The sequence below is a fragment of the Phyllobates terribilis genome, unplaced genomic scaffold (genome assembly GCF_046119375.1).
Source record: "Phyllobates terribilis strain yellow unplaced genomic scaffold, ASM4611937v1 Scaffold_4__5_contigs__length_816908805, whole genome shotgun sequence".
Lineage (NCBI taxonomy): Eukaryota > Metazoa > Chordata > Amphibia > Anura > Dendrobatidae > Phyllobates > Phyllobates terribilis.
Window position 1 is genome coordinate 75,288,354 of NW_027362764.1, and position 24,938 is coordinate 75,313,291.

At 46.8% G+C, this 24,938-nt stretch overlaps 1 protein-coding gene across 1 annotated transcript; it reads right to left on the bottom strand.

Annotated features, from left to right (window-relative positions):
* Positions 1–19,448: 19,448 nt before the first annotated feature.
* Positions 19,449–24,632, bottom strand: LOC141264188 (sperm microtubule associated protein 1-like). Its single transcript, XM_073676504.1, has 3 exons — positions 24,244–24,632; positions 21,176–21,275; positions 19,449–20,745 (listed from the first exon to the last, which is right to left on the bottom strand). The coding sequence occupies exons 1-3, from the start codon at positions 24,508–24,510 to the stop codon at positions 20,588–20,590; spliced, it is 525 nt and encodes a 174-aa protein (XP_073532605.1). The 5' UTR covers positions 24,511–24,632; the 3' UTR covers positions 19,449–20,587.
* Positions 24,633–24,938: the final 306 nt, after the last annotated feature.

Below are 24,938 nucleotides of genomic sequence, written 5' to 3' on the forward strand. Positions count from 1 at the left end.
CCCTGCTCCCCGCGGAGTCCTGCGGCCAACAGGGACGGGGGTCCGTCTACCTCCAAGCAAGTCCAGCAATCGATTAGGACCCCGCACCAGAGTGTTCCTGAACTACAGACCTTATCCTTTCCCGTCTGTGTGTGTGTGTAGATAGGCCGGGTCTCCCTCTGAGCTCCTCTCAGAACAAGGGCACGGGTGGCGGCTCCGCTCCTTCCGATACCCGGTGGGATCCTCAGGGCCTACCGGGCTTTCCCAAACAGGACATGGAGTAGCAAGATCGGGTGTCGGGGGCCGGTACCCCTCTTGCAGCCGGAATCCCTCTGAATAGATCAGGTAGGCGAGGACAGGTGGTGTACACCGCTCCGTCTGCATCCTCCCCGGGACCCATTTGCTGGGAGCTACACTCTAGAACTCCGGGCCTTCTTGTTCATGGTCCTCGACCGGGATGAGATATTCCTTATCTCCCACCTGCCAATCGTCCCAAGGCCTAGGGACTAGGGCCGTGTCTCCATCCCCTGCAGGCCCACACAGGATCCACTTTCAGGGTAGGAGATCACAGTACATGTCAGCCAGTGTACTTGACTAACAAGGAACAGGACAAGGACAAAGGACCTACAACCAAGATGGCTTTCTATTAAATATTAGATTTACAGTGTCACTAAATTGTGAGTCCTCCACCCTCACCCACTAACTGGTTCCCCTAACTCATGGTGCCCAGTCTCCCTGTAACCAGGAGGGCAGCACCTAGTGCATTCTAACTCCCTCTGGTGGAGAAGTGTGGTGTTGGATGTGAAGAAAGGGTCCTGACCATCGCACTGTTCTTACCTCAGAGGAGGAACACTACACTCCATTGAAGAAGTGCAGCATCCCTGTGGCGGTCGAACCCTCAGGGGCGCCACAGTAGTACCAGGACCCAAGTGTTTCTACTGCTTCACCTTCCTCTATAGTCCATTGCCATCAAAAGTACAATAAATGACTGCAATGTAATCTCCAATATCTATTAGTTCCATTAGGCCCATGAAGTGGGTGTAAATAGATTATAATAGAGTCAGAGAGTAGATGATCTAACAAAGAAAGCAATGTATTGTACCCTCTAATACGATGATTCTCATCGAAACATTTTATTTTTGTCTTTTTTTTGGTCATTGAAAAGTGGTCCATTGTGCCTATTATGAGCAGTAAATAATTCAGTGTCAAGCAGATGTATATTGTAAGTAACAGTTTACATTACCGAATTCATCCACACTGCCGGCCTTCACCGCGAGTGGTCACATCCCCCTATTATTGTAGCAAATAATAAGCACTTTCACTACTTTTTCATATTTTAATGGCATTAAGAGATAATGTTAACTTCGTTCAGAAGAGATCTCCATTATCCCTTTATAGAAGTTGACAACACGTCGGTTGAAAAACTATTTAGAATTAATAATGACAATTACCTTCTATGACAAATGGGGTCAATGGGGGCATTGTGGTATTTCTCCCACATATCCCAGATTCCATGGGAAAGTCAGACTTAATTAAACACACAGAACCAAAAACAAGGTCTTTCCATTATGTCTTGTGCCGGAGCACACGCCGCCGGTTGCGAGGGGCTTAATTTGATGAGTTTTTGTTCAGACATATTGTATACAGACGGCTGTCTCAACACCTTTTATGTTAATTGTACATGGTAATATCAAGTATCTGACATTATCACAGGGCCGTATTGGCATGTAAATGAACGACATGAGGCTCCTTGGCACAAACTCATTTCCATATCAATACATAAAGACTGGCAGCTCTGCACAGTATACACCTGTGGATCCTTTGTTTCCTTCCCGAATCTGCTTCAATGCATTCAAGACGCTGGATAAACACAATATTTATTTTGCCGAGTTCATTTCATGAGATCATTACACTTAAGAAAGGTTTACACTGTTACTTCCCAGAAGGAAACGGGTGATACCGCTACTCGCCAATCGTCTATTAGTCAATGCGTAGTGTGCATGGGCCTTTAGGTTAGTTTGTGTTTGTTCTGTGAACTAGTCAAGTACTAATTAAAAATTGGAGCTGATGGGGGTTACAATTGAAAACAAAAAGCCTTGGGACATCTGCATGTCATACAAGCAGACTGGCAGTATAATCTGTAGCAAGATTTGAATGTATTATGTGCTGATTTATCTGTTAATTTCATATTTTGCATTGGGAAAAGGTTAGGAATATGTTCACACAAAGCAGATTTGCTTTTGATTTTTCTGCGGCTTATCTGCAGCAAAATCCCCTACAATATCAGCAAGTTTAACATGCGACTTTTAGTTCATATTTGTTGGAGATTTCATCTTTTGCATTGCAAGGGGTGTTGCTGTTTGTGAGAAAAGAGAGGCTTCAAAGGGACATAAGACAATATTTTCCCTCTATCAGGTCAAAAAACAGATTGGTGCCAGCTTGGGAAATGTTGGTGTTCTGCACCACCACAATAGTAGGAGGGGGTTAGAGAGAGCCTAGAACCTCAAACAGTAAACCATCCAGGTTTAGGTACTAGGCCGCTACAGTTGGTCTGAGCAAATAACAGGAGGAGACCTTGGAGGGTCACTTGGAGTCGTACCTGCTCCTCTGTGGTAAGTAGAAAATGATTGGAAGGTTGGTAAATTGGAGTTGCGAAACAGGAGTTGGAATTGGTGGTGGAAAGGCCAGTGAGGAGCTGCGGTAAGATGTTACCTGTTGAACTGAATTCTGACCTTCGACCAAAACACGATTCAAGAGCTTTCTTTAGCACGGCCTTGCAATGTTAGAGTTGGAAGGGACCTCCAGGGTCATCGTGTCCAACCCCCTGCTCAATGAAGACTTCCATTGAAGGAGACCTGACCACCTCTCGAGGCCGCCTGTTCCACTCATTGATCACCCTCACTGTCAAAAAGTTTTTTCTAATATCTAATCCAGGGCTGTGGAGTTGGAGTCGTGGAGTCGGAGCCCATTTTGGTGGAGTCGGAGTCGGTGTAAAATGGACCGACTCCGACTCCTAAAATATATAATAAATTGGGTACAGTAATTAAATGCAGTTTGTGGAGAATATTTTTTCATAAGAATTTGGGAAAGTTATGAAATGTCCTATAAATGTCTGTCCTATTTCTGATCTAAGGGTCTAGACTTTTAGCTGAGATTAATCAGTGCTACAGTAAATTTATCACTTAAACATGAGCCATGTATGAAGGAGTCAGAGTCATGGAGTCAGAGTCGGTGTCATGGAAATTGAGGAGTCGGAGTCGGAGGTTTGGCTTACTGACTCCACAGCCCTGATCTAATCTGTATCTTCTCCCTTTCAGTTTCATTCCATTGCTTCTCGTATTTTCATGTGCCTTGTGGAGGAGTGTCAAAGCAGACAGTGAACGACTAATGGACCATCAGTGGTCTGGGACTAATAATATTGTACTGAATAAGAGGTTGGCCAGTGAGAGTTTGGTGTGGAATGTCACCTAAATGGTAATAGTTGGGGTGTATCGTCAGCCTATGTGGTTAGCTGTCAGCTTAGTAGAAAGCCAGTTTGGCTCAAAGTTGTGAGCTTAAACCTCTGAAGACTGTAGTCCGGTTCTGTAGAACTTAGAGAGAATCCTGGCTGTACATCAGGAGCTGTAGAAGTGGTGTTCTTGCCCTGAGGGTGTGTGACCTGTCTGGAGGCAAAGCCGGGGCTCGTTTTGGACAGTTTGGTGCAGATAGTGGGAGGATGGCCAGAGGCATAACATAAGTCCTACGAGCAGTTAGGCAAATTTTGGACCAGTCCCCTCCACAACGAGGATGTTGCATTAATAGTTCTCTCTCTCAATAGTCCTCTTGAGAATTCCTCCCATACCAATAATTTCCCTCTTTGTATTAATAATAAAAGCAAGATTTGAATCTCACCCCTCCTCTCTCACATGATGAGACGCTAAATCCTATTAGTATAGTCAGGTATTGAGCTTGGAGAGAATCCCGAATGTCCAGTAGGGGCTATAGATGAGGTCTTGATACCCTGCAGGACTGTGACGTGAGTGGAATCAAAGTCCTGGATAGTATTGGACATTGGGGTGCAGATAGTTAAGGGTGATTTAGCTGGAGCCAGAGGCCTAATTTAAAGGGTAACTGTGTAACTAAACTTTAATTTTCTTTATAATTTTCTGGCATAGAAAGTTATGAAAGTTTGCCATTCACTTTATTATGGGATTTGTTTTAATATCTATGCAAAAACTCATGCAAATACATTCCAAACTCCTTTTTTCCCCCCAGACTATTTGCCTGATTTCAGCTGTATAGTTATCAGAATGTACTCATTTGGAGAACAGATGATGGCAGTGAAAGGGTCAGCAGCACCTGTCTCATCCTCTGAGTGTTGTGCTTATTAGAAAAATCTACTGCATAAATTTATCCCCAGAATAATCCCAGTTTATCCTCAGATGCTGAATTGACCCTTTCACTGCCATCTTCTGTTCTCCAAATGAGTACATTATAATATTGATGCAGTTAATAGCAGGCAAATAGACTAGTGGAAAGCAGAGGTTTGGAAGCCACTTTATGCACCTTTTTTTACAGGAGTTTAAAAAATCCCCTAATATAGTGATTTGCAAAGTTTCATAATTTTACATGCTGGATAAAGATATTAAAAATATATTTTTGAAATTTAGTTACACTTTAAATCCTTGGAGCCTCAGGTCAAATTTTGGACTTTCCCCTTCACTACAAAGATGGCATTGCTCAAATCTATATAAAGATATATGTTTGAAGATGTCCTAAATCCATAGCACTGATAAAAGCTGTGGGAAAGGTGACGGAGGTGCCAGCACTCTGCTTCTGCGCCAGGTGGCCACAGCGTCTTACTGTGAAAGAAGACATCATCAGGGGGGTGGGGTGATAGAAGCAGAGTGAGGGACCGCAAGCCATCACAGCTTCTATCACCACCCTCAAATGAATCGTCATCAGGGGGTGGGGATGGAAGCAGGGCGAGGGATAGCAATGCTGCCCCTTGATGACGACTTGTTTGAGGGCCAGTGATAGAAGCTGTGGGGTGGCGCTGGTGTCACTCACCCCACTTCTATCACCACCCCCTGATGATGATTCTTTTGAGGGCGATGATAAAATCTGTGGGATTTTGCTAGTGTCACTCACCCTGCTTCTATCACTGCCCCTGATGATGACTCCTCTCGCAGTAAGATGCCGCGGCCAGCGGGGGCAGAAGCAGAGTTCCGATGTCTCCATCACTTCTCCCACAGCTTCTATGAGTGCTATGGATTCAGGACATCTTTACAGGGCGGCAATGAAAGAAACTGTGGTAAGTGACCGCAGACAGGGTGATAGATGGGAAATAAATGCAGCCCCAATTTCCTGATGATGCCTCATTGGAGAATCTTCCACAGAAAGTGATGTAAAAAACACATTTAGGGATGTGCAGAATGTGGAGAAAATACAAAAATGCTTAGGGTGTAAAAATAAATATTAATGAAGAACATTTTAGATATCAGACCACCCCATTAAGATAATTTTCTTGATTATATACCTACATTGATGTGCATGAAGTAGTAGAAGATTGGGGTGATAATCTACCACAGTAAGTGAAGGAAGACTATGTCAGAAAACTGGATACTTGAGGCGGGTTGGGGAGATTATTGCTCTGTAGAGTAGTGCAATGGGTTGAAGAATGTAGACCGGAACATCGAGGCGGCAAATACAGATCCTAAGACCTGACCATTGAAGAGAACTGTACCATATGTAGTATCGGCGTCTCTGACCCCTGACAGGCAGAGATGCCGTCCCCCTTACCGCCGCGCTCCCGGCCCGGCGTCTTCCGGCGCTCCTGCTGCTGCTGCCGGTGCGCACAGCTTCCCGGGCACTGTGCTTAGGGCGTGCGCGCGCTCCCTCCCTCTTAAAGGGGCCGCGCGCGCCGTCCTAAGGAGTCCCCGCCCGATGGCCGGAGGACCTCTCATATAAAAGGCACCTCCTCCAAAATGGAGGTGCCCGTGCAAGGTTGTAGCTTTGTGTCCTAAACTCTGCTTCAGCCCTCAGGTCCCGCTGCTAGCCTGACTACCAGTCCTGTCCGCCAGCCAGCCAGTATGCTGTTCGCCTGACTCGACCTCCGTCTACTCCGGCTAATTTACCTGGTCTACCGGCACCTTACTGGTCCTATGCAGATGTCTTCGACAAGAAGGAAGCAGAGACACTGCCACCTCATAGGCCATATGATTGCCCTATCGACCTGGTACCCGGTGCCACTCCACCCAGTGGACGTATTTACCCGTTGTCATTGGCCGAAACCTGGGCCATGTCGGAGTACATCTGGCTAGGGGATTCATCCAGAAATCTACCTCCCTGGCTGGTGCCGGATTCTTCTTCGTAAAAAAGAAAGACGGTTCACTACGCCCCTGTATCGATTATAGAGGACTCAACCAGATTACTATCAAAAACAAATACCGCCTGCCGCTCATCTCTGAGCTGTTCGACCGCCTTAAAGGCGCGAAGATCTTCACCAAGCTCGATCTTCAAGGGGCGTATAACTTGGTCCGGATCCGCCAAGTAGACGAGTGGAAGACGGCATTCAATACCCGGGACGGCCACTATGAATACCGTGTGAGGCCACTATGAATGCCGTGTGATGCCCTTCGGCCTCTGTAATGCTCCAGCCGTCTTCCAAGAATTAGTTAACGACATCTTCCGTGACCTCTTATATTCTTGCGTGGTGGTGTACCTGGACGACATCTTGGTCTTCTCTCCGGATCTTCCCACACACCGGAGGGATGTTCGTCAGGTCCTGCTTAGGCTCAGGTAGAATCACCTATATGCAAAATTTGATAAATGCCTCTTCGAGCAGACCTCTCTTCCGTTCCTGGGCTATATTATCTCTAAGACAGATCTACGGATGGACACCGAGAATGTCTCTGCCGTCTTAAAGTGGCCCCATCCGGAGGGGTTGAAGGCGATTCAGCGATTCCTGGGCTTCGCCAACTATTAGCGTCTCTTCAACCCACATTTCTCTTCCCGGACTGCTCCCATCTCTGCGCTCACCCGTAGAGGAACAAATCCTAAGGAATGGCCGTCCGAAGCGGAGGAGGCCTTCCTCTCCTTAAAACAAGCCTTCTCTTCTGCCCCAGTGCTGCACCGTCCGGATTGCAGCAAACAGTTCTTTCTGGAGGTTGATGCGGTGCTCACCCAGAAATCTCCGTCCGGGAGAATGGTAACCTGCGGCTTCTTCTCCAAGCTCTTCTCCTCGTCCGAGCGCAACTACTCCATAGGAGACCGAGAACTGCTAGCCATCAATTGGCGCTGGAGGAGTGGCGTTACCTGCTTGAGGGGGCTCTGCACCCGGTGGTCATCTACACTGACCACAAAAACCTGGCATATCTACAGAATGCCCAAAGACTCAATCCACGTCAGGCCCGGTGGTCTTTGTTCTTCGCCCCCTTCAACTGTACCCTACATTACCGCCCGGCGGACAAGAACGTTAAAGCCGACGCCTTGTCCCGATCCTTCCAGTCTTCTGATCAAGAGGAGGAGCCTATGCATATCATCGATCCCTCCAAAGTTATGAATGTGGCCACCTTGGACCTGTCTCGTCTCCCACCCGGTAAGACGTTTGTAGCGGTTCCGGATCGTAAAAACGTTCTTCACTGGGGTCATTAATCTAAACTAGCCGACCATGCTGGCCAGAAGAAGACCTTCCTGCTCATTACCCAGCATTACTGGTGGCCTAACCTGCACAAGGATGTGGTACACTTCGTCACGGCCTGTTTGTCCTGTGCCCGCAACAAGGTTCCTAGACATCTTGCAGCCGGCCGTCTCCTGCCTCTTCCCGTACCTGCTGTCCCGTGGCAACACATTGCTATGGACTTTATTACTGATCTCCCTGTTTCTGCCGGTTGTACTGTCGCTGACCGCTTTTCTAAAATGGCCCACTTCATCCCTCTGCCTAGTCTCCCGTCTGCATCTGTGCTGGCTAAGGACTTCATCCATCACATCTTTCGTCTCAACGGCCTACCCCTCTACATTGTGTCTGATCGCGGGGTCCAGTTTACTTTGCGTTTCTGGAGAGCTACGTGTAAGCTGCTGGATGTCACCTTGGATTTCTCCTCTGCTTACCATACTCAGTTCAATGGCCAAGTGGAACGTATCAACCAGATCCTTACCTCCGGCACTTCATCAACGCTCACCATACCGATTGAGTAGAGCTCCTACCATGGGCCGAGTTCTCCTATAACAACCATGAGAGCGAATCTTCTTCCAAGTCCCCGTTCTTTGTGGTCTACTGTCAACATCCCCGGATTCCGTTTCCCGTCTCCGCTTCAGTGGACAACCCTGCCGCGGAGTCTCTGGTCAGCGAATTTTCCACCATTTGGGAGGACACTAGATCAGCACTTCTTCAATCCTCCGAGCGGATGAAGAAACATGCTGATAAGAGACCCCTGGACCCACCTCAATTCCATCCGGGAGACAAGGTTTGGCTCTCCTCCAAACATGTTCGTCTCAAAATACTCTCCTATAAGTTGGGTCCACGGTTCATCGGTTCATTTGAAGTCCTCAAGCAAATCAACCCAGTAGCCTACAAGTTAAAACTCCCGGCCACCTTACGGATTCCCAACTCCTTCCACGTATCTCTCCTCAAACCAGTTGTGCTTAATTCTTTTTCCGACAATCCAGGTACCTCCCCAGCTCCGGTCTCCGCTCAGGACGTCTATGAGGTAGAGATCATTCTGGCCACCAAGAGGGTAAGAGGAAAAACCTTTTTTCTGGTGGATTGGAAGGGGTTTGGCCCAGAGGAGAGAACTTGGGAACACAGGGAGAACATCCACGTCCCGCTTCTCCTTAAAAAATTTCTTTACGGCCTAAAAAAGAGGGGGCGTAAAGGGGGGGGTACTGTAGTATCGGCGTCTCTGCCCCCTGACAGGCAGAGACGCCGTCCCCCTTACCGCTGCGCTCCCGACCCGGCGTCTTCCGGCTCTCCTGCTGCTGCTGCCGGCGCGCGCAGCTTCCCGGGCACCGTGCTTAAAGGGGCCGCGCGCGCCGTCCTAAGGAGTCCCCGGCCAATGGCCGGGGAACCTCTCATATAAAAGGCACCTCCTCCAAAATGGAGGTGCCAGTGCAAGGTTGTAGCTTTGTGTCCTAAACTCTGCTTCAGCCCTCAGGTCCCGCTGCTAGCCTGACTACCAGTCCAGTCCGCCAGCCTGACTACCAGTCCAGTCCGCCAGCCTGACTACCAGTCCGCCAGCCTGACTACCAGTCCAGTACGCCAGCCTGACTACCTGTCCAGTCCGCCAGCCTGACTACCTGTCTCTGCCAGCCAAGTGTACTCTCCAGCCCGACGGTCTGCCTATGATCCAAACCCGCCAGTCTGTCTATGGGCCTGGCTTGCCTGCCTACCCGAACGTACCAGTTACCTGCCATGCGTATCAGCCAGCCTACCTGGAGGCTCCTACCAGTTACCTGCCGTGCCTACCCGGAGGCTCCTGCCAGTTACCCGTGGGAGTCACCTGCTCTCATACAAGGACAGACCCAGAGTAGCACCTGGTCCCTCTGCTCGGTCCTTCCCTGGTTCACAGAGTCGATTGAGCCGCCATGCAACCTTGGTCAGTCCGAGTTGATACCTAGCTACGCCCCTCTGGTCCCTCCTTGCACCGCAGCACAGAGGTTCCACCACCCGGATCCGTAACACCATACACCACCATCCAGTGCATCTGCAGCTGATATGTAATGGTTGTGCCTGTTCCTCTGTACTAATAGGTGATTTACCCACTAAGATTTGGCAAAATAACCAGTAAACGTGAGTTTCACTCCAACTGATGCTCCTCTGTCCTCCTAGGCTCTATCTAATATCTCGGGGTACATCACATTGCAACACCAGCCGGGGAACAGTACAGCTAGGTGTCATCTCACTTGTGTGAATGGGCTTGGCCACCACCTGTAACAAGTAGCTGTTTTGTAATATCTCCCATTTAGTAATAGTGTCCCATACAGTATTCCTCTTGGTAATTCCCACCTCCATTAATAGCATTCCCACACAGTAGTCCTCTAGAGTAGAGGTCCCCAACCGCCGGTCCGCGGACCAGGACCGGGCCGTTGGGGTTTTTCAGCCGGTCCGCGGCACCGCCACAGACAATCACTAAACATTGACAGTGTGCTCTGGTCTGCGGTGGCTCAGAGCACACTGTGTGGGGTGGATGCTGCCCGCTGTTCTAGACTCCCGCAGGGTAGACCTGTAGAGGACCTGTGATGACATCAAGGTACATAACTGTGATGTCACCACAGGTCCTGAAGCAGGATGAAGCAGGGGCGGAACTACCGCCCGTGCAGCCGGTTCATTGAACGGGGGCCCCGAGGGAGAGGGGGCCCCTCCAGCCTCCAGCAGGGCCGCCATCAGGGCATGACTGCCCTGACTCCAGTATGGGGCCCGGCCGGTAGGAGCCCCCTCGGAGCCCCCCTCTTGTGCGTCTCTCTCCTCATGGGGCCCCCGGCCCCATGCAAAGCGCCGGGTCCAGGACATCTCATAATTCCTCTGACTTCCGGTCATGTGACGGCGCCGTCACATGACCGGAAGGCAGGAGAACCTGGTGTCAGCGATTTGGACGAGCGCCAGGATTCTGCAGGGATCGCATGGGGGTAAGTATAACAAGTTTTATTTTTTTTTAAATACAATTAACTAGGAGTGGGGGGAATGGGAGATGCACATGGGGGGAGGGGAGAGATGAGAGATGCACATGGGGGAGGGGAGAGATGAGAGATGCACATGGGGGGGAGAGGAGAGATGAGAGATGCACATGGGGGGAGAGAGGAGAGATGAGAGATGCACATGGGGGAGGGGAGAGATGAGAGATGCACATGGGGGGAGGGGAGAGATGAGAGATGCACATGGGGAGGGGAGAGATGAGAGATGCACATGGGGGGCAGGGGAGAGATGCACATGGGGGGGAGGGGAGATATGAGAGATGCATATGGGGGGGAGGGGAGAGATGAGAGATGCACATGGGGGGAGGGGAGAGATGAGAGATGCACATGGGGGGGAGGGGAGAGATGAGAGATGCACGGGGGGGTGAGAGATGCACGGGGGGGATGAGAGATGCACGGGGGGGATGAGAGATGCACGGAGGGGGATGAGAGATGCACGGGGGGTGAGCTGCACATGGGGGGGTGAGAGATGCACATGGGGGGGGTTATGTTTACATAACTTTGTTGCCTTATGAAGGGCGGGGGGGCCCCCAAAAATTTCTTGCACAGGGGCCCACTACAGTCTGTGTCCGCCCCTGGGATGAAGTAAATGCAGCTGAACAGCAGCTGTCAGGACAGCTGCCCTGTCCTGCTGCAGGGCGTGATGGGGCCTCAGTGATGCGGCTCCTGGCACAGCACATTATGTGGGGCTCCTGGCGGGGACCTGGTCTACACTATATGATAAGTATGCACTAAACTCCAAATCCCTCCATTACCCCGCCCCCATATGACCAAAGCCCCGCCCACCCCACCCCCTCCTTGCTGGGCCATGGAAAAATGATCTTGCTTCAAGCCGGTCCCTGGTGCAAAAAAGGTTGGGGACCACTGCTCTAGAGCAGTCCCCCCCAAACCAATGACTACCTGTCACGCTGTCTCAGCGTACAGGGGGTCAGGGGCCTGAGCTGACCCTAGACGGGGGCCCTGACTAATCCCTCAACCTGGAGGTACTGTTAATGGTACAGAGGTCCAGGCCGCCAGCGTAACCCTAAACTCCTGAATATCCCTGAACCTCAGTAATCTAGTCCTGAGAAGGACCCCGATCACAACAATGGGGAACAGGATAGAAAATGCCCAAAACACAGTACTAGACAAACGAGACAGTACAAGGGGAAAACCAAAAACCACCTTGCATACAAAAACTAACACCACAATTACAGAGGGAACAACAACAGGTTAGGAGATAAATGATAAAGGGAGGGAGGGAACAAACCACACCGCATACTCCTCGCTCCGAACTCCACCAAACAACGATCCACTCTGAAGGTCTGTAAGAAATGCTTTCACCGACAACTTCCCTATCCGACCAGCAGGTATTTGAAGGAATCCCAATACTGCAGCATTAACTGCAGCTGGGCGAGGCTGAGCCTCGTCAAGCACAGAGAGAGAGAATTAACTCCCTCACAACCAAAAAACACAAAGCACCAAAAACTCAGCTGCGAGAAGTCAGGCTGAGTAGTCGCGACGATCTTCGTGGCGACACACCCATGACAGTACCCCCCCTTCTACGAGGGGCCTCCGGACCCTCAGGGCCAGGTTTATCCGGGTGAGTCGTGTGGAAGGCTCGAATTAACCGGTCTGCGTTAATATCTGACGCAGGAACCCACATTCTCTCCTCAGGACCATACCCTTTCCAATGAACCAGGTACTGAAGGGACCGGCGACTAAAACGTGAATCGATGACTTTCGATACCTGAAACTCCAAATTTCCATTGACCACCACTGGAGGAGGAGGTAAAGGTGACGGTATCATTGGCGCCACATACCTCTTAAGCAAAGATCTGTGGAACACGTTATGAATTTTAAACGTAGGGGGGAGGTCAAGACGGAATGCCACCGGATTAATTATAGAACTGATCCTGTACGGCCCGATGAACCTGGGACACAGTTTCCAGGAGGGAACCTTGAGTTTTATATTCTTGGTAGACAACCATACCCGATCGTTCACACTTAGGTCCGGACCAGACACTCTCCTCCTATCAGCCATACGTTTGTATCGGTTCCCCATAGTACTCAGATTATTCAGTACCCCTCTCCATACTGAAGCGAGTGATGACGAAAATCGTTCCTCCTCAGGAACCCCCGAAGAGCCCCCTCTACTGAAGGTACAAAACTGGGGGTGAAAACCATATGCCCCAAAAAACGGGGACTTACCAGTGGATTCGCTCCGCCTATTATTAAGAGCAAACTCCGCCAGAGGTAAGAAAGAAGCCCAGTCCTCCTGGTTCTCTGACACAAAATACCGGAGATATGTCTCCAAACTCTGGTTCAGACGTTCCGTCTGACCATTGGTCTGAGGATGAAAAGCCGATGAGAACGATAAATACTCCCCCGCCGAGTACAAAAAGCCTTCCAGAATTTGGACACAAACTGAGACCCCCGATCCGACACCACATCGGAGGGTACCCCGTGAAGCCTCACAATCTCTCCAATGAACACCTGCGCAAGAGTTTTAGCATTAGGAAGAGCGATAAAATGTGCCATCTTGCTGAACCTGTCTACTACAACGAGTATGACCGTTTTACCCGAGGTCCGTAATAAAGTCCATAGACAGATGAGTCCAAGGACGCTCCGGGATATTCAAAGGTAAGAGGGCCCCAGACGGACGGGTATGTGGGGTCTTAGAGCGCGCACAAACCCCACAGGACGCAACAAAAGTTACCACCTCCTTATGTAAGTTAGGCCACCAAAACCGACGCGAGAGGAGATCCACAGTTGCTTTACTCCCTGGGTGTCCTGCCAAAGCTGAGTTATGGTGTTCCTCGATCACCTTTTGTCGTAGCTGATCTGGAACAAACAGTCTCCCTGGAGGTCCAACAGGGGCGTCCCCCTGAGCCTCCAATACCTCCTCCTCAAGCTCAGAGCATACTGCCGACACCACCACCCCCTCTTGAAGGATAGGAACCGGATCATCCGTATTCCCGGCCCCAGGGAAACTACGAGATAAGGCATCCGCCTTCACATTTTTTGACCCAGGACGATATGTAACGACAAAATTAAACCTGGTAAAAAACAACGACCACCTGGCTTGTCTGGGATTCAGACGTTTTGCGGACTCCAGATAAAGCAGGTTCTTGTGATCGGTGATGATGGTGACCGGATGGACTGCCCCCTCCAAAAAATGGCGCCACTCCTCAAAAGCTAACTTAATAGCCAAGAGTTGCCTATTTCCGACATCGTAATTCCTCTCAGCGGACGACAATTTTTTGGAGAAAAAAAGCGCACGGACGCCACTTACCAGGGGACGAACCTTGTGACAAAACTGCTCCCACCCCTACCTCAGAAGCGTCTACCTCTGCAATGAACGGCTGTGACGCATCAGGTTGAATGAGTATGGGAGCTGAGGCAAAACATTTTTTCAAGGAGGAGAATGCTTGACAAGCCTTGTCAGACCACCTAGAAAAATCCGTCCCCTTTTTTGTCATGTCTGTGAGAGGTTTAACCATGGATGAGAAATTACGAATGAATTTCCGGTAATAAGTAGCAAACCCCAGGAAACGTTGTAGTGCCTTAAGATTCTCTGGCAGATCCCACTCAAGAACTGCCCGCACTTTCCCTGGGTCCATACGAAAACCGGACGCTGACACCAGAAAACCTAAAAACTGGAGTTCCTGTACGGCGAACACACACTTCTCCCATTTGGCGTACAGTTTATTATCCCGCAAGATCTGTAACACCTGCCTAACATGCTCCTGATGAGACACAAGATCAGGCGAGTAAATTAAGATGTCATCCAGATATATGACCACAAACTGACCCACCAGGCGGCGAAAAATGTCATTAACAAAGTGTTGGAACACCGCCGGGGCATTAGTCAGACCGAATGGCATGACAAGGTTCTCATAATGCCCCTCTGGAGTGTTAAACGCCATCTTCCACTCATCCCCCTCCTTTATCCTAATCAGATTGTACGCCCCCCTGAGATCCAACTTAGAGAACCATTTGGCGCCCACGATCTGATTAAAGAGATCGGGGATAAGTGGGAGTGGATACGGATCTCGGACCGTAATCCGATTAAGTTCACGGAAATCCAGGCAAGGGCGTAGGCCTCCATCTTTCTTCTTCACAAAGAAGAACCCCGCGGCCACCGGGGAAGATGAAGGTCTAATATGCCCCTTAGCCAGACTCTCAGAAATATAATCCTTCATGGCCTGCCTCTCCGGACCAGATAGGTTATACAACCTAGATTTAGGTAACTTGGCCCCAGGGAGCAATTTTACAGAACAGTCATACACGCGATGAGGAGGTAGTTCCTGACACCCTTTCTCCGAGAATACATCCTCAAAGTCCGCCAGAAATGGAGGTAAGACCCTAGGAGTGACAGCACCGATGACCGTATTCATGCAGTTTTTATTGCAGAATTCACTCCATTGGCTTATCTCCCTGGATTGCCAATTAATAACCGGATTATGCTTAGTTAACCAAGGAAGGCCCAACACAATAGGAGTGGGAAGATCCTGCAACACGTAACAAGACAACAGTTCTTTATGTATCGCCCCCACTTGAAGATTTACGTTATGCACCACTTGCAAAAAACTTCCCTGACCGAGAGGCCTGGCGTCGATCGAAAATATGGGGATGGGTTTAGCCAACATATTCAATAGCATACCTTGAACCTGGGCAAACCGAGCGTCCACCAGATTAGCCCCAGCCCCACTATCTAGAAGAACAGATATCCTCTCAATTCTTGTACCCACCACCACCTCCTCCGGTACGAGAAACTGAGACGAACCTAGGGACGAAATACCTACTCCCAGATTGCCGTCCACCACACAACCTGGGATCAATAGTTTTCCGACGACTCTTTACTCTGCAAAGGACGGGATGGACACCCCCCAATAAAATGTCCCTTTCTCCCGCAGAAGAAGCACCTTCCAGTCTTGTGGATCACCGCCGGTCCCCTCCCCCGGAAATATGTCCCTCCTAACTGCATAGGCTCCTCTGGACTGACCAGGGGAACCTCCATATGAGGGGACCTTGTAGGAGGTGGAGTCATCCCAGGGGGCGGAGTTATCCCGCACCTCTCCTGAAGTCGTCTGTAAGTGCGAATAGCAAGGACCATAGCGGCTTCCAGTGAGGCGGGAGGGTCATACTGTGCCAACACATCCTTTAATTTGTCAGATAACCCTTGACAAAACTGGCTCCTAAGAGCCGGGTCATTCCACTGGGTGTCCGTGGCCCACCTACGGAACTCCGAACAGAATTCCTCCGCCGGACGATCTCCCTGGTGGATCCTGCGTAACTTAGATTCAGCAAGGGAGATCCGATCCGGGTCATCATATACGAGTCCCAGAGCAGCGAAAAACCTATCCACTGACTGGAGAGCTGGGGAGCCCGGGGGAAGAGAGAACGCCCAAGATTGTGGGTCCCCTTGTAGGAGCGAGATGACAATTCCCACCCTAAAACTTGTCCCGCCCCCCAGTGAACCTGTCAGGGAGAGCTACTTTAGGTTCTGGTCTGGCTTGCTCCAGAGGACACAAAACCTTGGACTTAACGTCCGCCAACTCCATGGACAAACTCTGCAACTGCCGAGCTAGACTGGCCACTGGATCCATGGTGGTTGGAAAATTTTTTTTTTTTTTTTTTGTGTCGGTCGGTGAAAATGTCACGCTGTCTCAGCGTACAGGGGGTCAGGGGCCTGAGCTGACCCTAGACGGGGGCCCTGACTAATCCCTCAACCTGGAGGTACTGTTAATGGTACAGAGGTCCAGGCTGCCAGCGTAACCCTAAACTCCTGAATATCCCTGAACCTCAGTAATCTAGTCCTGAGAAGGACCCCGATCACAACAATGGGGAACAGGATAGAAAATGCCCAAAACACAGTACTAGACAAACGAGACAGTACAAGGGGAAAACCAAAAACCACCTTGCATACAAAAACTAACACCACAATTACAGAGGGAACAACAACAGGTTAGGAGATAAATGATAAAGGGAGGAAGGGAACAAACCACACCGCATACTTCTCGCTCCGAACTCCACCAAACAACGATCCACTCTGAAGGTCTGTAAGAAATGCTTTCACCGACAACTTCCCTATCCGACCAGCAGGTATTTGAAGGAATCCCAATACTGCAGCATTAACTGCAGCTGGGCGAGGCTGAGCCTCGTCAAGCACAGAGAGAGAGAATTAACTCCCTCACAACCAAAAAACACAAAGCACCAAAAACTCAGCTGCGAGAAGTCAGGCTGAGTAGTCGCGACGATCTTCGTGGCGACACACCCATGACACTACCCCTTTTATGTTGATAATAAAAAAAAGTTCTGAATTTCACCCCTGCTCTCTTTCACGATGAGCCGATGAATCTTATTGCTACACTTACCCAGCAGGTGGCGCAATACAGTGACATCATTGTGGCACCTGCAACAGGTTGCTGACGTCCTCGGCAGTGTTACTGTATAGTGGCATACCAGTGCGCCAATGGCTCTTTGCCCCGCCATAGCTTTCAGCTGGATTTATGTCCTGAGGATGTAGATAGAGTGGAAAATAGAGCTGACCACCGGCTAGTCCCCTTCCCCTTTTCCCCTTTAGGCCCGATTACCGTTGCCCCCTCTATGACCACAATCACCTTTGGACAGAGTCATTGTGGGAGACATGGTCTAAGCTAAGCGAATGAGTAAGATCAATGTAGTCAAAATCCGTCAGATGAAGAATAACTGCTATGTTGTGGTATTTTAATGCAAATGGAATAAAGTCTGTTTTTAGCAACAGAGCTTTCGACAACCAATGTTTTTTTTTTTTCTGCTAATTACCTGCAATCCGGAAGGAGTGGAAAGCTCGGTCATGGATTATACACACTGCGCTCAAACACAGAGAAAGAGGTGAGAGTCCTTTCAATTGTTTGTTTAGTTCTAAGGCAGAGATCTCAAACTCAAATACACAGAGGGCTAAAATTAAAAGCTTGGACAAAATTGCGGCCAACCTTCATATTTATTTAAAAATGTCTACAATTGGGGACATTTGTCCTTATCATCAAATATAAAGATGAAGTTTTTCATATTGAAATAAACTTAAAGGGGTTGTCCCACGAATAAAGTACATTTTAATTAATAGATCTTAGAATAAAATATTGGAATAATATAATGTTATGTAAGAGCAGTAAAAAGCATCTGGCCCAATGGCCTAATTTAATTATATAATAAGAAAGGATAAAAAAAACTTGAATAATACAGATAACAAAGTATGATGGCAACAAAAGGAACCCCAAACTCAGTATGATACCACCACAGTGCCGTATAATGCGCCCCACATAGTGCTCCATACAGTATAATGGGCACCACATAGTCCTCTATACAGTATAATAGCCCCACATAGTGCTCCATACAGCATAATGGGCACCACATAGTCCTCCATACAGTATAATGGGCACCACATAGTCCTCCATACAGAATAATGGACCCCACATAGTGCTCCATACAGTATAATGGCCCCACATAGTGCTCCATACAGTATCATGGGCCTACATAGTCCTCCATACAGAATAATGGACCCCAAATAGTGCTCCATACAGTATAATGGCCCCACATAGTGCTCCATACAGTATAATGGCCCCACATAGTCCTCCATACAGAATAATGGGCCCACATAGTGCTCCATACAGTATAATCGCCCCACATAGTGCTCCATAAAGTATAATGGCCCCACATAGTGCTCCATACATTATAATGGCCCCACATAGTCCTCCATACAGTATAATGGCCCCACATAGTGCTCCATACAGTATAATGGGCCTACATAGTCCTCCATACAGAATAATGGACCCCACATAGTGCTCCATACAGTATAATGGCCCCACATAGTGCTCCATACAGTATAATGGCCCCACATAGTCCTCCATACAGAATAATGGGCCCACATAGTGCTCCATACAGAATAATGGGCCCACATAGTGCTCCATAAAGTATAATCGCCCCACATAGTGCTCCATACAGTATAATGGCCCCACATAGTGCTCCATACAGTATAATCGCCCCACATAGTGCTCTATGCAGTATAATAGGCCCTACATTAAGAAAAATAACTACTCACTTCTGCCCATTCCTCGCTGCTCTGGTTTCTTGATGGTGTCTTCAGATCCTCTGCACATCTCGGTACAGCGGGCATGTTGTAATGACATCATCGCGCACGCTGTGCTGAGACGTCTGACTCAGAGGGGGAATGGTGGGTCAGAGAGCGTTAGCCGATGCTAGGATGCCGATATAGTTGAAAGTGCAATGCTAGGAAACCCGCCCAGCGTCGCGGGCCAAATATACTCACCCTATGGGCCAGATGTGGCCCGTGGGCCAGAGTTTGACATATGTGTTCTATGGGAATGTCCATGTTTCACCGACGTGTTCTATCATTTTTTTTCACAGATCGAACATATCCCCTTTATAATCCATGGTGCTATTCACATGTTTGAGTCTTTGCAAGGACCATGTGTCTGGGCAAAATTCTTGGAGACATGTCCATTTTTCTCCGGTATCTGGATGAAAAGGGCCAACAGAAGTCTATGGGTCTGTGAAACACACTTACAGCACACGGATGACATCTGCATACCATATGTGTCTTGTCCGTATTTAACATTGCAAAGGATAGGAGAAGCTTTGTCATTTATGTATTTATTAATTTATCCATCTGTGAAAAGCACTGATGACACTGATGGTAAAAACGGACACATGGACGAGACACTGATGACACACTGATGCAAAACACTGATGACACCGGTACTATGTTTTCATGTGCTGTATGGACGTATGAAAGAAGATAAAAAATATGCACTATTTGGTTTATTTAACATGTTGCAAGTACAATATTTGTAAAGTACATTACATAAATGAAGAATGGCAAAAAGACAACCTTACACATCATCACATTATTTGAAATAATTGCACCTAAATATTCCATATTTGTAATAATGTGATGACAAAACCGACGAGACCAGCAAAGGAATATTGCTACATCCAAATTGACTTCTTGCGTGATTTTTATTATTACATTTATTACAATTACATTTGCAGCTAATCCCTCTATGTACAATTTTTATTAGCTTTTATGGTGCTATGTACCTTTGCAACACGACATTGTAATGGAACTTTCTGTAGAACCTGCACTAGATATAGTACGTGACGTTAAGGCTATGTTCGCTATGCATTTTTTTATGCAAATTTTCAGCTGTGTTTTACAGTACCAGCAAAAGCTATGAGATTTCAGAAGTCTCATGTACACACATTGGTTTTTTTTTTTCAGACTGAATTGGAAAACTGCAGCATGTCACTTCTTTCAGCATTTTATCTGCATTTTTTCACCCATAGAAAGCAATGAGTAAGTGCAAAAACGCAGCAAAAAATGCAGGTATCAGGTTTTGCGCCATTTTTGGTGCAAAAACCTAAGGAAGTTGCATCATGTTTTTTGGGGGGGCATTAAACTTTATCAGCATGCACAAGAGACAATAAAAAGACAGCAAATACTCAGCAAAAAAAAGTGCAGCAAAACCTGTTTTTTATAAGCAGCTTCTTTACTGCCAAGAGAGCAGGTTTTGTGTTCAGAAAAAAATGCAATGTGTGAACATAGCCTAAGTAGAAATTTCTGCATCTCTTGGCAAGAAAAAATGCAGCGTATAATACATGTGTTTTTGCCGCGTTTTTCACATGCATTTTTGGTGCCGATTTTTCCCCCTCATTACTATGGGTGAAATCTGCAGCAAAAAAAGCTGAAATAATTGATGTGCTGTAGATTTAAATCTGCACCAAATCTGCAAGTCACAAACAAGCAACGTGTGCATGAGACGTCAGGAACCTCATTCACTTTGCAGGCATCAGGAAACACTTCAGGTTTCGTGACAAATCTTTGCAGAAACAAAAAGTAACAAATCTGCAACGTGTGCACGAATAGAATGAATGATGAATGCAGATAAATATATTAGTAAATTGCTGACTTGGTAACAATTCCAAATGGAGAAGGCATCCTTCTGAGTGATGGGGTGTTTCGTCGGTAGCCGTAGGACCCATTGTAGCCAATCACCGGCTTCATTGAAGATAAAAACAAACCGTGGCCCGAGGTGTGCTCTGCAGAGTGACCTAGGACATGACATGAATACTGATCACACAGTGCAGTCATAAGTAAGAAGGTTATAGACTGTACCATTGACGGCCATATTGCTCAGAGACCATGCAGAATGTATTGCACTGGCTTCATTACTAACACCGGCCCATACTGACCACTGCAGGGCACCGGAAAGATGCAGACAGCGGCAGATCCGTATCACCGGTGTGCACAAGGAGGCTACATCCCTGCACTGAGACCCCAGGAGGAAACATAAGAATAATAGTAGAATAAGAAGGAAATAAGAAAAAAATAATAAAAAGACAAATTAGAGGAGAAAGGTTGAACTTGATGGACCTAGGTCTTTTCTCAACCTATGTAACAAAGAAGGCAAACAAGTATGGAAAACACCCCAAGCTAATAAAAAATGTATCTGAAAACTTCCTCAGAGATAAGTTACTGTACCTGACCCCAGGCTATTTCTGGTTAGTAGATAAAGAGCTGCTGCACCCTTGTGTTGAAAGTGGTCCGCGAGGTCACCAAATGTAGATGTCCCTCCATGTGACTGTAAAAGAAAAGCATCAATTACAAGTGATAGAAAGGAACCAGGGGCATAACATAAAGTCCCCCCCACTATACAGATGAGTCTATCCCTTTATTAAGGGCTAAAATTTCTCTTTATTTAAAACTAGCATGAAACACTAGCTAAAGAGCTCGACAGGCTGCAGTCCACATCACAACCACGAGGTGGCCACATACAGCCACATATAGCAGAATCAACCCCTGACAGAGTATTGAGAAATGTTTTTTTTGTCTGTGTGTTTTTTTTTCCAAACCAGGTCATCTCATGCCTCTCATTTTGCGATATGTTGAGCCAAGAGGAAAGTTAAGGATGGATACATCTGCAATACATAATACTTCTTATGTGGAAGGTCGGGCCCCTGAAAACACTAGAGCCCCAGAGAAACTGTTGTCTTTGCACCATATATAGCTGCAACCCTGGAAAGAAGTGTACATTTATTTTTGTCATAATAATTTATCATTTTTGCAAATGTAACCTCAATATCTTTTCATTAGGATAATGTATGGTAAACTAGCGTTACTTTTAAAGAACCATTTTTATTTTTTAAAAGGAAGAAAATGAAGCAACTTTGTAAACAGTCTTGAATAAAAATTCAGCTCTATGTGACACCATAATTAAGCCAAGTTCCCATATACGCTGCGGGTTTTTTTCTGCTCCATTTTTTTTGTGCAGAGTTTAAAAGTTCAAGCAAAGTGGATGTGATTTCATGAAAGCTCGTGCCCATTATGCATTCAAAGACTGTTGAATTGTGCATTTTTGGCATATTTTTTTTCTATGTAGGCTTCTATGGAGAGCCTGAAAAAAATGAATATGAAAAACCCAGTTATTTTTTTTTTGGCACAAAATCCCAGCGTTTCTGCACTAAAATAAACACACAAAAAGGCTGCATCAAATCTGCACCAAAATAAAATAAATGGGAAAACGTATAAAAAACAACAACACAGCAAATATTCAATAATCATGACATATTTTGGTGTGGAAATCTGCAAGTAAAATGATGCTGAAAAAAGCAGAGTTTTTTCACATGGATATATGCCTTTTCATAAGTGGTGCCAGTTGCTAGGGCGGATCTGTCATCAGACTTCACTATACAGACTCTATACATTATTACATATCTTTCTGACACCTGACGAGGCTGGTCTACTTATTTGAGTCCAGCTCTAGTTGGACTTATAACATGCTGATTTTATTTTGGTGATTATACAGCCATTCTGATACGGATTATGAAAGTAAGTACACCAGGCTCACCAGGTCTAATGGGTCTATTTAAAAATTTATACTGTTTGTATTGTGATATCTGGTGACAGATTACCTTTAAATGTATTTGGGTGTTGCTTGACAAGCACAGTGCCTCCAAAATAATTCATTAGAGGATATGTATGAGTCATTTACAAAATAATCGCAGATCTGCACTGCCCCATAGTATAACATTGGGGCGAGTGCTATCTGATAAAACATCCCATAGCACTCGGCCATGTTATACGCAAGTGTGAGTGTACGCTTAACCAGAACTGTATTAATGGTCAGGTTAATATTTTTTTTTACAAGGAAAGGGAGCACAATTTAAAAGATATGGACACCTTTGTGGTGTTTTATTTAAATGCATTTATTTTGGGCAAAATTTTTTTTTTTTTCCGTTAGATTTCATTAAACATTTTGCACCATTTGGCTATGTGCCCACGTTGCGGACCTAAAGCATATTTTTTACGCTTCTCCCTGGCGGGAAAATCGCATGCGGATATTACATGCGGTTTTCCCGCCAGGTAGAAGCGTTTGTGAGGCGTCTTTGCATGCATTTCCGCATGCGGGTTATCAAGCACTTCTCCAAGCATCACTTGGAAAAGTGCTTGACAACTTGTTCAGAATGGTAAAAAATAAAAAAATAAACTTTATACTCACCTTCTGATGCATTCTCTGCCCCGTCCGGAGTCTTGAGCGGCTCACGCTGTTGTGTGCAGGACCTGCGGTGACGTCATTGAGTCATGTGGTGGGTCACATGACTCAATGACGTGGCAGGTCCTTCAGACAACAGCGCGACGGAGGGAAAACATCAGAAGATAAGTATAAACTTTATTTTATTCTTTTTTTTTACAGGTTCTTTGGTACCCAGGTGTGGATGAGAGTCTCCTCTCATCCAGACTTGGGTACCATCCGCACATTGATTCCGCTGCGCTTCCGCAAAATTAATGAACATGCTGCGGATTTTTGACCGCAGCATATACGCTGCGGAAAAATCCGCAGCATGGGCATTGACATTGCGGAATGCCATTGGGGACCATGGGGTGCGGATATACATGCGTTTTTCAAGCGTTTACGCTGCGGAAATTCCGCAGCATATACGCTTGAAAAACGCTACGTGGGCACACAGCCTTTGACTGCAAAATGAATTAACTGAGAACTGGTCAGTTAGTTCTTTCTAATGGGGAGTTTGTAACTCTTTTATCTGTCTTTTTTTTCAGCTGATTTATGACCACATCAAAGTTCAGCTCAACTTTTATGTCATCTGTGGTCATAAATCATCATGAGTTTAGAAGAAAAAACAGCAATTTGCAGGGATACAAAAAGCCTATAAAACCCAAGTGGTGCAAAATCTTCAATGAAGCTAATTGCAAAAAAAAAAAAAAAGTCTCCACAGGTGTCCATATTTTTTAAATTATTTTGTGTCCTAACATATTTTACCTTTAGCCTTCTTTATTATAAACTTTTCTAAAATTCAAAAATTTTTGTTCAGCAAACAGCACCAGGCAAAGGTCTATGGATGACCCTGCACAAAACATTCATTATTGTTCCTTTCTTTTTTGGAGGAGAAGAAGATAATACTGTTTTAACAACGCCTAAATAATAGTGCCATATTGTGCACTTGTAATATTACACAATAGTGCCAACTCCATATGCCACAATCTATTCCAAAGAGACTGGGCTACAAACAGGGTTAATTCTGCATACTTACTTGTCCTGTCCTCCTCAGTAGTGGAGGCACAGGTCTACTGTGGAAATAGCCTTGTACGTGGCGGTCCTTTTGGGCATTGTAAGGAGGTATGACCGAGCCGAGCTTTGGTAAGGAGACGCTATAATCCTTCGAGATGCTTTCAACAGCCACGCAGTCCAGAACAAACCTCTTCTCCCTCATCCGAAGTTCAGCTAAGGAGGGAGATGGTGCAAAGCGACTTAACATACAGAATTTTTCCTTCCCCGGAGACGCATTAGCTTCAGCCATTAAAGCCACTGATACTGGGAAATGTGCAATGATTTTGTATGGTCTACCTGTCTCCTAATGAAGTCACAGTAGTCAATGGACGGCACAACAGAGCCTCTGGAGTGTTGCTATAGACACATTGAAACACAAGTTCAGGCCTCTTTTACTAACAATTAGTCTTCGGTCTCAGTACAAGCTTCCAGAGCAACACACGCACGTCTCTGCTACCAGGCAGCAAACCTGGAAAAGCAGGAAACAATTTTGGATTTTCCTCTTGGATGCACCATGAAGTGATAAGTTCATGCTTGGAGAGCCTGGGTGAGAGTGGAGGAATCTTCAATAAGAAAAATGCTGCAAAACCCTAGGGTATTGTCTTGCTACATTCTTCAACACATTTTTTTTTGTGCAGAAGAAACTCATCGTTTTGCAGCAGCAAAATGAATGAGATG